The following is a 12,425-nucleotide window of genomic DNA, read 5'->3' on the forward strand; positions in this document are numbered from 1 at the left end:
AATTATCACCCATTTGTAAAGGTCATGGAATTTGAACAGAGCTTCGCAGATTGTGCTGCTCTAATGTGTGTGGTGTTTTCTGATGGCTGACATTCTGTCACTGCAGAGCGTAGCCTTCTGCCTGGACCTCTGTCTCAAATCAATTGTGCCAGCCCTGAAAGCTCCCACTTCTTCATATAGTATCAAACGTTGGATTGGGCATGTTTGGGAAACAGTGGGACTCTCCATTGGCTAAAGCAGAAGGGAAGGAGGAGGAGATGAATGTGAAATATGGGCAGGTGGTTGGTGCAGTCTGCTGTGTCTGACAAGTCACAGCCTTGGGACTTTTATGTTTTCTTGTTTTCTACAAATATCCTAGGTGTGTTCTAGTTAGAATTTACATTTCTTCCATCCTAATATTGAAATTTTGCTCCCTGGTTTTCCATGAAATAGCAACTGATGGTGGGTATTATTCCAGACATCATAACACCTCCTTAAAAGAGAGCCCCTACTCTGTGTTGTTGAGCATCTGGATTGTGTTGTCTTCCTTTAGAGACTTTTGAGGTTTTTTTCTGGCAAGCTATTACTGTTAAATCAGCCACTTATTTTTGAGGGTTATTTTGAAGTTCTGCTAGGGCAGATCCCCAGAGTATCCCAGTATCCCTTTCCCTAGTACATGCCCTTTAACAATAAATCTTTCTGGATTTTTTAAAGATCTTCCTGTACTGACAAAAAGAAAATGTAATTATGGAATGGCCACAGTATGCCATGTGGCAAGACTCCAAGTTCGCACAGGACAGTGGCCCCTGGAAGGGGGTCAGTCTCACTGTCATCTATCAGTGTCCCCGTTTGTAATGGTCCTGCTCCCTGTCCTGGCATCTCGGGATAATGATGACTTGGGAAAATATCTCCATTACATTGTGGCTGGCAGCATCCGGCAGTGATTTTTAATGTTTGGGAATTGGAGCTTCCGCCTTGTGAAGCAGGTACGCTGAGATGCCCCCCTCTCCAACCCTGTCAAGACAACAGGAAGGCCCTCATGAAGTTGACCAAGGAGCTACATTAGTTATCTAAAAAGTCAAACTGTATTCTACACTTTTTAATCCATGTTTTTAAATATATAATGAGATGATCAGCTTTTGTCACCACAGATTTTCCCGCAAGCTGTTGCCTTTCAAAGCAGGTTGGGCATGGAACACCAATCCTGTGTGGGAACAGTATGTGGGTTTCAAAGACTTTAAACCAATTAGGGGATATTTTCCTTTGTAAGGGAGCAAAAGCAGGTGACCAACACCAAATAGAATATACTTAGGTACCCTCATCTAATGACACAGCCTTCACCTAGTGCTAACCTTATGATGGCACCACACAGGATCCCGGTAGGCACTCGGGCAGATGCAGCATCAGCCCCTACAGACACAGACCAGGCAACCCAGGGTGTCCACGAGCAGCCCATGAAACTGTATACATTCAGAGCACCTTATGTTTGTCACTAACATGTCATAGTGGGCTTTAGGGTTAGACCTGTTATCAAGAGTTACCCTGTCTCTTACAAGCTGTATTTTAATATGTCTAAACTTCAGTTTCCTCACAGGTAAATTAGAGAAAATAATCTCTCCTTCATTGGGCTAATGTATACATTAAACACAAATGCAGCTAGCAGAAGGCCAGAGACTAATGCACAACAGGAAATGAGCTTTCTCCATTTCCCTTCCCAGCCCTTCCCTCACAAGAAAGAGCCTTGTAAGGTAGGCTGTGCAGAGATTTCCCCGTTTGTAGTTGAACTAACTGATATGAGGGATATCAACACAACTAATTAGTGTCAGAGCCAAGTTCAGACTTTTTTCTGTGATGGCAGAAGGCATTCGTGAACGCCTAGTGTGTACCCAAAACTGTCATGACATTGTATGTGAAGTGTCTCACTGCAGAATGAAGCTTAGTTCTTAACACTGGGCTTTGGTCTAGGCTTCCAAAGTCATTTTTAAGCAGAACACTAGTAGCTATATTTATTTCCATTAGCTGTTCTCTCGTTCTCTCTCCTGGGTCTTTTGTTTATACTTTATAGAATGATGGGATGAGTTTTGAAATTAAAGCAGAATCATGAAGGATCCCCAGAAGGAGGGCAGGTGTCCGTCAGTTTCACAGGAGCTAGATTAGGCAAATTGACCTAGGCAAGTCCTACACTGCTCCTCACACAACCTTTTAGGTCCCTTGAAAATGACTTTCGGCTGGGCACAGTGGCTTACACCTGTAATCCCAGCACTTTGGAAGGCCGAGGCAGGCGGATCACCTGAGGTCAGGAGTTCGAGACCAGCCTGACTAATATGATGAAAACCCGTCTCTACTGAAAATACAAAAATTAGCCGGGCATGGTGGCATGCACCTGTAATCCCAGCTACTTGGGAGGCTGAGACAGGAGAATCACTTGAACCCGGGAGGCGGAGGTTGCAGTGAGCCGAGATGGCACCACTGCACTCCAGCCTGGGCAACAAGAGTGAAACTCCGTCTCAAAAAAAAAAAAAGAAAGTGACTTTCATCAGGCTTCTTCCATACTGCTGCCAAGAGAATGGCAGACGAAAGGCATCTCTGGAACTGGACTTTCCCAATTCAGATCTGGGCTCCGTCACCAACCAGAGTGACCTTGGCATAGCACTGAATCCCAGGACCTGAGTTTCTTCACCTGTAAAATAACAATAAGAAAAGTACGTATGTCGTAGGGTTTTTGAGATGATTAAATGAGATGATCCATGCTAAGTACCTGTAACAGTGGCCGGCACATGGTCATTACACGATCGATAAAGCGAGCCGCTGCAGCAGGGGAGGGAGGGTTGTTGCATCTGAGAACACGTAAACCAGCGTTTTTCCCCTGTGCTGTGAACGGTCACCATGTTGTTTCTTTTTAATTGTGGTATTGAAGGGCTTGGGTTTTTAAGGTTATCTTTCACTGAGCCTTTCAATCTGTCTGTGTGACCTCAAGCACTCGCCTCCCTTAGAGCTGCTCATTCTGGGGTCGTGACTACTACTCTAAATGAATCTCCTGCAGAGACGTTCTGCCACATTTCCCCTCCTCTCTCTAGGCAGCTTCGCAACTTGTCTGCCTGTTGTATTATTTCATTACCTAATTCATTATTAGCTGTGACCTACTGAGAGATTTGAGGCATTGGAGAATGAGGGGCTCTGAAGAGTCAGGTTCAATCTGAGAGCAAACTCTGTTGTGGGTGGGAATTTAGAAAAGGTATTTCCTGTTTGCAGAGGGGAAGGAGGTGTGTGGCTTTTCCTTTATCTCTGAAGCCAAACTTTGATTTAAGCAAAACTTTTAAATATTAAGGACCTCCAGTGTGAAACAGCTTAGGTGGTGGTAAAAGGCTGGCTGAGGCTATAACAGATACAGGGAAAGATTTGAAAGGGAGGTGGAGGGCAGGCAGCGAGAAAAGGGGGAAATATGCTGCTCATTCCACTCGTCCTACTCCATCTCCACCTTCATTGCCACCAGAAATTTACAGAAGCACCTGTGGAGGCTTCTAGAATACCGAAAAGACATGATCACGTTACGAATTATATAAAGTGGCCCGTGTCTCTCGCAAACTAGGTTTGATCTTCTCGTGTTAGCGTGGAAAGATAATTAGGAAAGGAAATGTTAGGGTTTTGATTTCAGGATCTTAGTAATTGTAGAGAGTAAGAAACGAACAAGCAGAGCTCAGGCTTCTGTGACTGTCCGTGTCTTCGAGTATGATTTGGAAGGCTTTGTGTCCAGTATCCCTAGGAGTAGTACCATCCCTGTTCTTGAGAACTTGGCCAGTAGGGTGGCAGTGGATCATGGTGGTTTTCCTATATCAGAGCTTAATATGTTTGTTAAGAGGTCTGTGACCGGGCACGGTGGCTCACTCCTGTAATCCCAGCACTTTGGGAGGCCGAGGCGGGTGGACCACCTGAGATCAGGAGTTCAAGACCAGCCTGACCAACATGGTGAAACCCCGTCTCTACTAAAAATACAAAAAATAGCTGGGCATGGTGGTGCGCGCCTGTAATCTCAGCTACTCAGGAGGCTGAGGTAGGAGAATCGCTTGAACCTGGGAGGCTGAGGTTACAGTGAGCTGAGATCACGCCACTGCACTCTAGCCTGGGCGACAGAGCGAGACTCCGTCTCAAAAAAAAAAAAAAAAAAAAAAAAGGTCTGTGGATCCTGAAAGGCCTGGTTTGTTTTCTTCCTTCCAGCGGATGTAGTTACTGCTCCCACTTCCACATCTGTGAGTCACTGAGATTTGCAATGTGCTGGCGCCGCATGTTAGCCCAACACCCCTCTCCCTGGGGCTCTCAGAGATCATCAGGACCTCGTTTTCCACAGGATTTACTTTAATGCTGAGTACTACAAGGTCATTTCCAGGATTGCCACTGTTTCTTCCTCTCATATTCTCTATAGTTTAATTTTTAGCTCTTAACACTGGACTTTGTTACATGGGAAGAAAGAAATTTGCTCTAACAGACAGCAGCAAATTTTTCCTTCTCTTCCAATTGGAAAATCACTCCTAACCAGTTTTATCTTTGGGGGGTTTAATGGTCTGAGAATACTTTTATGTTTTTGGATGTGAACAGAGATTATGTTCATATTTGGTTGCTCCCCCTTTATTTTTTGTCTGACCCTAATTTGGCATCTGTAGACAGAAACTGTTATTCTCTTCAGGGCTGCCATGTGTCTTTGTGACATTGCCCCTAATTTGCTTCCGAATATGCAATAAAAGATAAAAGCCATGAGTAGGCTCAGTAAACATTACTATTTTTCTTGAAACTTTCATGCGCTAAATGCCTGTTAATCTCATGGTGCCCACCTCTTCCCTGGATGGTGGAGTGTGGCCTGAGGTGGCATTGCCCTTTGATCAATTGGAACATAGACTCAGAGGGGAGATGTGACCTCCTCAGGTTATACAGGGAGCTGGTAACAGGATTGGAGTTCATGTTTCCTGATTTCATCCCACTGTTCTTTCTAGGGGGGCACTTCTCTCTAGGAGTATAAACAACACAATTGCAGTAATTACTGCCATTGATTGAACATCAAATAGATGCCAAGCCCATACATTATGTCTAATTTTCACAACAATTCTGCAAAGTAGAATTTTACAGATAAAGAAACTGAGACAGAGAGAAGCTAAATTCCTTGCCCAGAGCCACTCACCTAGTCTTGGGCAGAGTCCAGATTGAGCCCAAGTGTGTCAGAGCCCTGCCCTGTGTTCTTACTGCATGGCGAGGGTTGGTTACAACGCCAGTGATAAATAGTAAGAAATCAGAAATCTGCATGCCGGCCCTCCCATCCCTTCATTTGATCAGCAGATGATGACTCTGTGGCTGCTCTGTGCAAGCACAGTACTGGGCACTGGGAGCAAGACAGAGGGAGCTGACCTTAGCAGCTCTCATTTCCATGAAGTTTTCCCTTTCACGCTCCGCATACCCTCTCCTGCACATCCCCCAGCCTCCTTCATTACCCAGTTTTGCCTGTGCACGTTGCTCTGATGTCCCCTTCCTTTCTGTTTCTGTAGCCACATCAGGACAAGGGCCACACGATGTTGCTTCCTGGAGACTGGCTCTGTGCGCAGTACCTGCGGGCCTTCCTGTGCTCTCTAGTTAGTAGCGCTCAGTGAGAACTTGCAGAGTCCTGTGCATCTACTACTTGTTCTGTGTGCATTACCTTCTTGAATCTTCGTAGCCACTTTATGTGATGTAGCTATAGTCATTATCCCTATGTGAGCAAAAACAAACAAACAAGCAAAAAGTACCCAACTCGGAGAACTTGCCTAAGATTATGCTGCTAATAATTGCTAAAGCCAGGGTTTGGGCTTAGGCTGATGAACTCTGCAGTGCAGGCTCTTACCCACCAACCTGTGCAGTGCAGACGCTTGGGACAGGTTCATAATATAGGGCAAAGAAAAACGTCCTTTTACTAATCTTATACATAAACAAAAACACTTCTGAAATCAACTGTTAACTATGGGTATCTCTGAATTGTAAGAAAAGCTAGCGTATACTGAGCCCTCGCCTGGTACTAGGCAGGCAACACTTTAAATATATATCTCATTTAATTTTTGGTAATCTCAAAAGGTAAGCATTACCCCTTCCTTCCCACAGGTGAGGCAGTTGAGGCTTAGAGAAGTGAGGTGACTTGCCTAAAGTTACATAGCAGGTTACTGTCAGAACTAGTATCCAGATTCTCCTCTGACTCCAAAGCTTATGGCCGCCTCCCCCAGGATCCCATTTCTTCTCTCTGCATATGAGTTGGATCAGGTCCACTGAGAGAAGAACTGCAGTTTGGCAGGTCCCACCACAATAACAGGTGGAACAAAACATGGCTGCTGTTAAGAGCAGGCTAGACCGGCCCTTTTCCCAAAAGCAGCAGACGAATCTTGCAACCCCATAGGTGGCGACCAGCTTTATAATGAAACAGGGAGAGGATGAGATTTTTAAATGACAGTGCATCTGCTGTTACCATGACAGAGAAAAGGGGTATCTTTGCTGGCCATATGAAGTGATGGACATGGGAATGCAAGGCTGCAAGGAACTAACTAGCTCTGCATAATGGTGCCAAAGAGGGATCAAGAAACCTGAAAGGAACCTATACATACGGGACATTTGGAAACTCCATTGGGAAAAGGGTCCACAGACAGGTCAACCTGCAGCCACACCAAGGAGGGATCTTAGGGGACGTGCCGATTTCTTACTCATGCTCAGTATATATCTCACTAATTGCTGGTAGCATGGATTGTTTTCAGGAGAATGAAGGAAGCACCATATTCTGCTTCAGCATCATGTAGAGCAAGTTCAGAGGCTGCCTAGCCACGTGATGTTAATCGTATCAGTTTTTATTTTTCAGGGAACCTCAGAACCTGTTCTGGATCCACAGCAAATCCAAGCATTTGATCAGCTTTGCCGTCTCTACCGAGGAAGCTCCAGGGTAATGTTTGTGTGGTTGTTTATATTTTTATTTCCCTATTTATAATTTACTGCTTTAGAAAGGCAGTGTCTTGGAACCTCCTTCTAGCCTCCTTCTAGCCTGGAAGGTGCCCTGGTATCCCTGTTATGGCTACATGGACAACAGACCCTGGCCCCAGGGAGCACTCAGAGCTTGGCAAAGAGAGCAAAGGAAGTAGAAAGCTCTGTCCCCTACGTACTATGAGCTGTGAGGACACAGAAGGGCTTCTGTGTTTGACTTCCCTCCAGAGAGAGCAGGCCAGAAGGTTGATCCCAGGAGGGCTTTGCTTAGGATATGGATAGGTGCCCAATCTGTCCGAAGCCCTAGACCCTCCTGGGCATCTGCATTGGTTGAATTAGTTTTGGCCATGAAAGACAAATGCAAAGTAATAGTGGTTTAAGCAAGAGAGAAGTGTAAATGCAGCAGCCAGGGCACATCCACGTACCTCCCTTCAGCTTTCTTCTGTCTTGTGGCTCTGCCTTTCTTACCACATGACTTAAACTCGTATGGTTCAACATGGTTGCTTCCACTTACCTCCATTGTCTAGAATTTAGACCCATGACCATACCTCACTGCAATGGAGACTGGGAAAATTGATTTTTATTCCAAAAGACCTTGGGCTACAATTCTTGGTCTACTCTAACTGTGGAAGAAGAGTACAGACTGGAGGGCTTCTAGCAGTCGCTGCCACCACATCAGACCGGGTGTCCCTCAGGCACTTTGGATGTGTACTCATCGCTTTCTCGACCTGTTCTTCGTGCCTAGTGCCTGCCTCAGGAATGATACCTCTGTCATCCAGCCACCTAGAGCAGAGACCTGGCAGCACTAGGCTCACTCCTCACCTTCCTGCCACCTGACTGGGGATATCCTGTGGGATCTTGTCTACTAATCCCCCTTTCAACCACTACCCCGGGTGGGGCCTCCTTATCACTCACGGAGGCCACTGCAGGTCTTCTGATTGGCTAGAAACCCTTCTGTCCCTTCTCCATGCTGCTGCCTGGCTACCCTTTCTAAAACCAAGTATGTCATGTTACTCCCTTGCTTACAACACATTCTGGATCTCCACCACCTAAAGAATGAGTCCAAACCCTGCCATCTTCTCTACTCCCCAAATCACACCTCAATTCTAGCTGGTCCCATTTGTTCCTGAGCTTGTCTCGAGCTTGTGCAAACTGCTGTGTCCTCTGCTTCTCTACCTGGGCCTCCTTCACGCACTCCCCTTTCTTAGGCAGAACCTACTAGGTTACTTGGCAGCCGGAGGAAAGAGTGGGGCTCCTTCTTTGAGAGTTGGTCTGGGCAGAGGTTGTTATTCCAGGAAGCTTCTCTAGGGGTCTCCTGGATGCAGTCCAGCAGCTTTATTGAACTGGCCTCACCCCCATCCCTTTCCAGCCTCAGCTAAGCTCTGCCCCAGGAGTTGGGTTTCTGGGCCTTCCAAGGAGGTTCTTCTGCTTCAAACTGTTGAGCCCTTATTTAAGGCTCATTGATTTCCGGATCACAAAGTTACCAAAGTGGAATACAAAAATATCTATTTTCCTGGGAAATAATTTTTTTTTTTTTTTTTTTTTTGCAATTGATCTTCCCACCTCACAGTGTCAGGATGTGAAAGCGTTGAGTTGAGCATCTGTGGCTCATTCTGTTCAAGGCATCGTACATAACAGTCATTGCAGAGAACGTCGCAGGCTGATGGGCAACTGAGAGGGTTATGGAAGAAGGAAGTGGCACGAAGTGGACTCGGACAGAGCAAGGGACATCTCTTGGCCCCTGGAGTAGTGCTTGAGTGGGCCTGCTCGGCAACTTGCAGTCAGAGCTTGAGTCAGAGTTACTGAGTTGTGAATGAGACCGTACATGTGTCTCTGGGCCAGGACCTGGACTACTTTTGATAAATTGACAGAACTTCGGGGCCTTCAGATGTCTTCCCAGTTACCACAGCCACTGGTACTGAGTTTTCCACAGAAGTGACACATGGACACATGTGAGCTTGTGCCACCATTGCCTGTGTGAGGGAAAAACCCTTTGCCGGAGGTCGGAGGGCACCTCAAAGACATGGTGCCTGGCGGGTGAATCCCACACCGCCACTCACTGCTGGTGACCGAGGGCAAGTCACTGTGTTGTGAAGGATGAGAAATAACACACATGTCAAGGACCTAGCAAAGTGCCTGTCATGGAAAGACACTTGATACAGTCACCAGAGGCTGTTAGACATCCCCTCGGACTCCTGGCGTGTTTGGTAGACACAGACAGGGCTGCCCTGAGGAGTCTGATGGCCCCCTCGTCTCAGCTGTGCACTCCCCATGGACCAGGCTTTCACTGGCCTCCATGTGAGCCTACGCAGGGTCCCTTAGAGTGTTGGTAGTGGACACGGTGGCCCATCCCACAGGTCCCAACTACTGTTATTAGGGACCATTTTGATCTGGGCTCTGAGTTTTCCTTCACATTAGCTCTGTGGGGTGGAAGTTAACTCACAATGTTCTGGGAAGCAACAGGCAAAGACCCTAATCAGGCAGGAAGTCTAAGGACTTTGAGTGTAGAATTCGTCTCTCCTCTGACCATCAAGGGCATCTCAAGAGCCAGGCTGCCAGCTCCCTACTTTTGCAGAAACCCTCTTTAGGTGAAAGGGATGGTCCCCCTGAGTGGCAGAGCGCTGGCTTCCTAACAGGCCGACATTAGCGTCTCCTCCTATCCTTCTGTCCTCCTTGGCAGGTCTTCCAGAATTGAGCCACTGACCGAATGAGGGTACTGCTAGTGTCATTGGTGGGAATAAGGAAGCTGGGAGCAGGAAGGACTCACTTGAAGGAAAAGGTAGAATCCAGGGGTTCCACTCTGGAGCCCCTGAGTTTGAGTTGGCAGCTGGGTGTCTGTTTGAAGCCTTCCAGGTTACAAAAGAGAGGTCAGAGCCAATGGTCATAATTAGTCATTCACCCCGAGGAGAGTGCACCAAGACGGAGAGCCTGGAACGAGCAGAGCTGAGAACAAAGCTCCTCAGCCCAGGGCACATCCACAGGGAGAGAAGGGTGGCAGCAGGGCCATCCATAGCAGCTGGAGGAGCCCTCAGCACAGGGCCGGCCCAGAGTGGGAGAGCTCTCCAGTGCCAGGGAGAGCACAGTTTGAGTGCCCTTGGGAGCGAACCAGTCCAGTCTCATTAATGAATGAGGAAATTTAGGCCCTAAAAAATGAAGTGAACTTGCCCAAAGTCACACTGCTCGTTTGTGATATATGGACCTAAGATTCAAACCCTGCATGTTACTACTCCTGCAACATAGCGCTGTCTCTCATGTACCTGAAGCAGTGGATTCAGGAGCCTCTCTTCCCTCTGCTCCCCACAAACCTTAGCTGATGTGTGTCCTTCCTTTGCAGCTGGCTCTCCTCACGGAACTCTCCCAGAATCGCAGCAGCGAGAGCTATAGGCCATTCAGTGGCTCGCAGAATGCTCCTGCTTTCAACAGCATCTTCCAGAATGAGAACTTCCAGCTACAGCTCATTCCCCCACCTGTGACTGAGGATTGATGACTCCGTGGAGCCTGGCCCAGGAGAACCAGAGATGATCCCAAGGCAGCTGGGGAGAGGCCCCGCCTCTGGTGGGCTTGGCCTCCACCGCCTCCCACGCTTCTGAGAAGAGGCTCCAAATTGGGCTCCTGTGCCCAGAGCGTCCACAGCACCATTCCCAGTGTAGACTCCCAGTCTTCTCCACATTGTTCTCATGGCGTCAGTTCACCAGACTCATTGATTTTGTTTTGCTTGTTAAGCAAAGGAATGTCACATACCTCTGTCCAGCTTTTTAGGAAATACATTTTGCCTGTTGGGACTTTTTCCATTTACCCTGAAGCCTAGAAAGTAGGAGGAACTCACACAAATGGCATTCCAGAGTCTGCCGTACTCCATCTCCTCCAGCTGCTGGATAATACGGAGGAACTTCAACTTCTACAGGAACAGTGGTTGGCCAGGCTGCAGTATAACTGAAGCATGCCTTGGAGAAAGCAGAGACATTGTGGGGGCCAGGGCCGTCTCCCTTTAATGTGTTCATGTTAAAACCTATTTGAGTGTAAGACTTGCCCTTTCTAACAATAAATGCTCTGTGTTTAAGTTCTGCAGGTCTCCTGGCTGGCTGGCTCTCAGTCTGTCAAGTCATGGAGGACATTTCGAGCCCTGTTGTCACAATTTTATTAGCTCGAAGTCAGGAATCCTGCCTGTGACAACCCTCCTTAATTCAGATAAGCAGCTCCATCGTCAGCTCTATTCAGAGCAGCTCAGCCACCCACATGCTCCTGTGACAGGGGCTGGGCTGCCAAAGAGAATAGTACTTACCCAGTTTTTGGCCATGGGACTTCGTATATCATTGAACCAACCACCGCAGGAGGCCGTCACACCCAGACACCTAGGTTTCCACCTTACATACTTAGATGATCCTTTTCTCAGTGCACTGGAATGATCAGGCTCTCATGGACTGATACTAACCAAACTCACAGGAAATAGATGTATAAACTAGGTAGAAATTTTTTTTTTCTTTTTTTTTTTTTGAGACAGAGTTTCACTCTTGCTGCTCAGGCTGGAGTGCAGTGGCACTGTCTTGGCTCACTGCAACCTCTGTCTCCCAGGTTCAAGCGATTCTCTTGCCTCAGCTTCCCGAGTAGCTGGGATTACAGGCACCCACCACCACGCCTGGCTAATTTTTTAATTTTTGGTAGAGATGGGGTTTCACCATGTTGGCCAGGCTGGTCTCGAATTCCTGATCTCAGGTGATCCACCTGCCTCGGCGTCCTAAAGTGCTGGGATTACAGGCATGAGCCACCACACCTGGCCAATAGAAATTTTTAACCCTTAAATAGAAAATAGATCTTGTTTCTGCCATGTACTGCGTATAATCAACAAATCAATCAACCTCTCTAAGCCTCTGTTTCTTTATAAACAGAACTGTTATGAAGATGAAATAATACATGTAAACGTTTGCTATGTGCCATAGAGGCACATGGCAAATACCCCAGAAATGCTAGCTTAGCTTTTATTATATAACTTCTCCCAAGACCTGGGCTACAAGGGTACTGCTTCCTGATGAAGGTGTCAGGAGATAAAATTGAGGGAAGTGGTTGAACCATTAAGTCATCACCGCTTGGATGCCTGCCACAGCTATATGACAGTCTCAACCGCAGTTGACAGATGAGAAGGCTGAGGCTCAGAGGTGATAAGTAATTTCACCAAGGTAACATACCAAAGAGGTAGCAGAGCAGGCGGAATTCAGAATTGTGATTCCAGAGCCAGTGATGCTACCTGCCCCAAGTTATGTATCAAAAGGTTTCTCATTGAGCCTAAAATTAAGGCCAAAGGAACTTGATATTCTCAAAGCAAAACTCAGTTATTCCTCTTCTTCTTTTATAGTGTAAAGAACTAAGGCAAAAGGAGTATTCAATATAAAAAAGCAAATTGTGACATCAAAAACATGAAATGTATGTGGGAAGGGTGAAGTAAAAGCAGAACTTTATGCAATCAAAGTTGT

At 46.8% G+C, this 12,425-nt stretch overlaps 1 protein-coding gene across 2 annotated transcripts in view; it reads left to right on the forward strand.

The window, feature by feature from the left end:
* VPS8 (VPS8 subunit of CORVET complex) overlaps positions 1-11,021 on the forward strand; it is a 236,506-nt gene extending 225,485 nt beyond the window's left edge. For both annotated transcript variants that reach the window (XM_054481040.1, XM_063662489.1), the window contains 2 exons: positions 6,839-6,919; positions 10,292-11,021. In XM_054481040.1, the coding sequence (XP_054337015.1) occupies positions 6,839-6,919; positions 10,292-10,441 (231 nt within the window). In that variant the 3' untranslated portion in view covers positions 10,442-11,021. The remainder of the gene's footprint in view (positions 1-6,838; positions 6,920-10,291) is intronic.
* Positions 11,022-12,425: the final 1,404 nt, after the last annotated feature.

Source organism: Pongo pygmaeus, chromosome 2 (genome assembly GCF_028885625.2).
Source record: "Pongo pygmaeus isolate AG05252 chromosome 2, NHGRI_mPonPyg2-v2.0_pri, whole genome shotgun sequence".
Classification (NCBI taxonomy): Eukaryota; Metazoa; Chordata; class Mammalia; order Primates; family Hominidae; genus Pongo; species Pongo pygmaeus.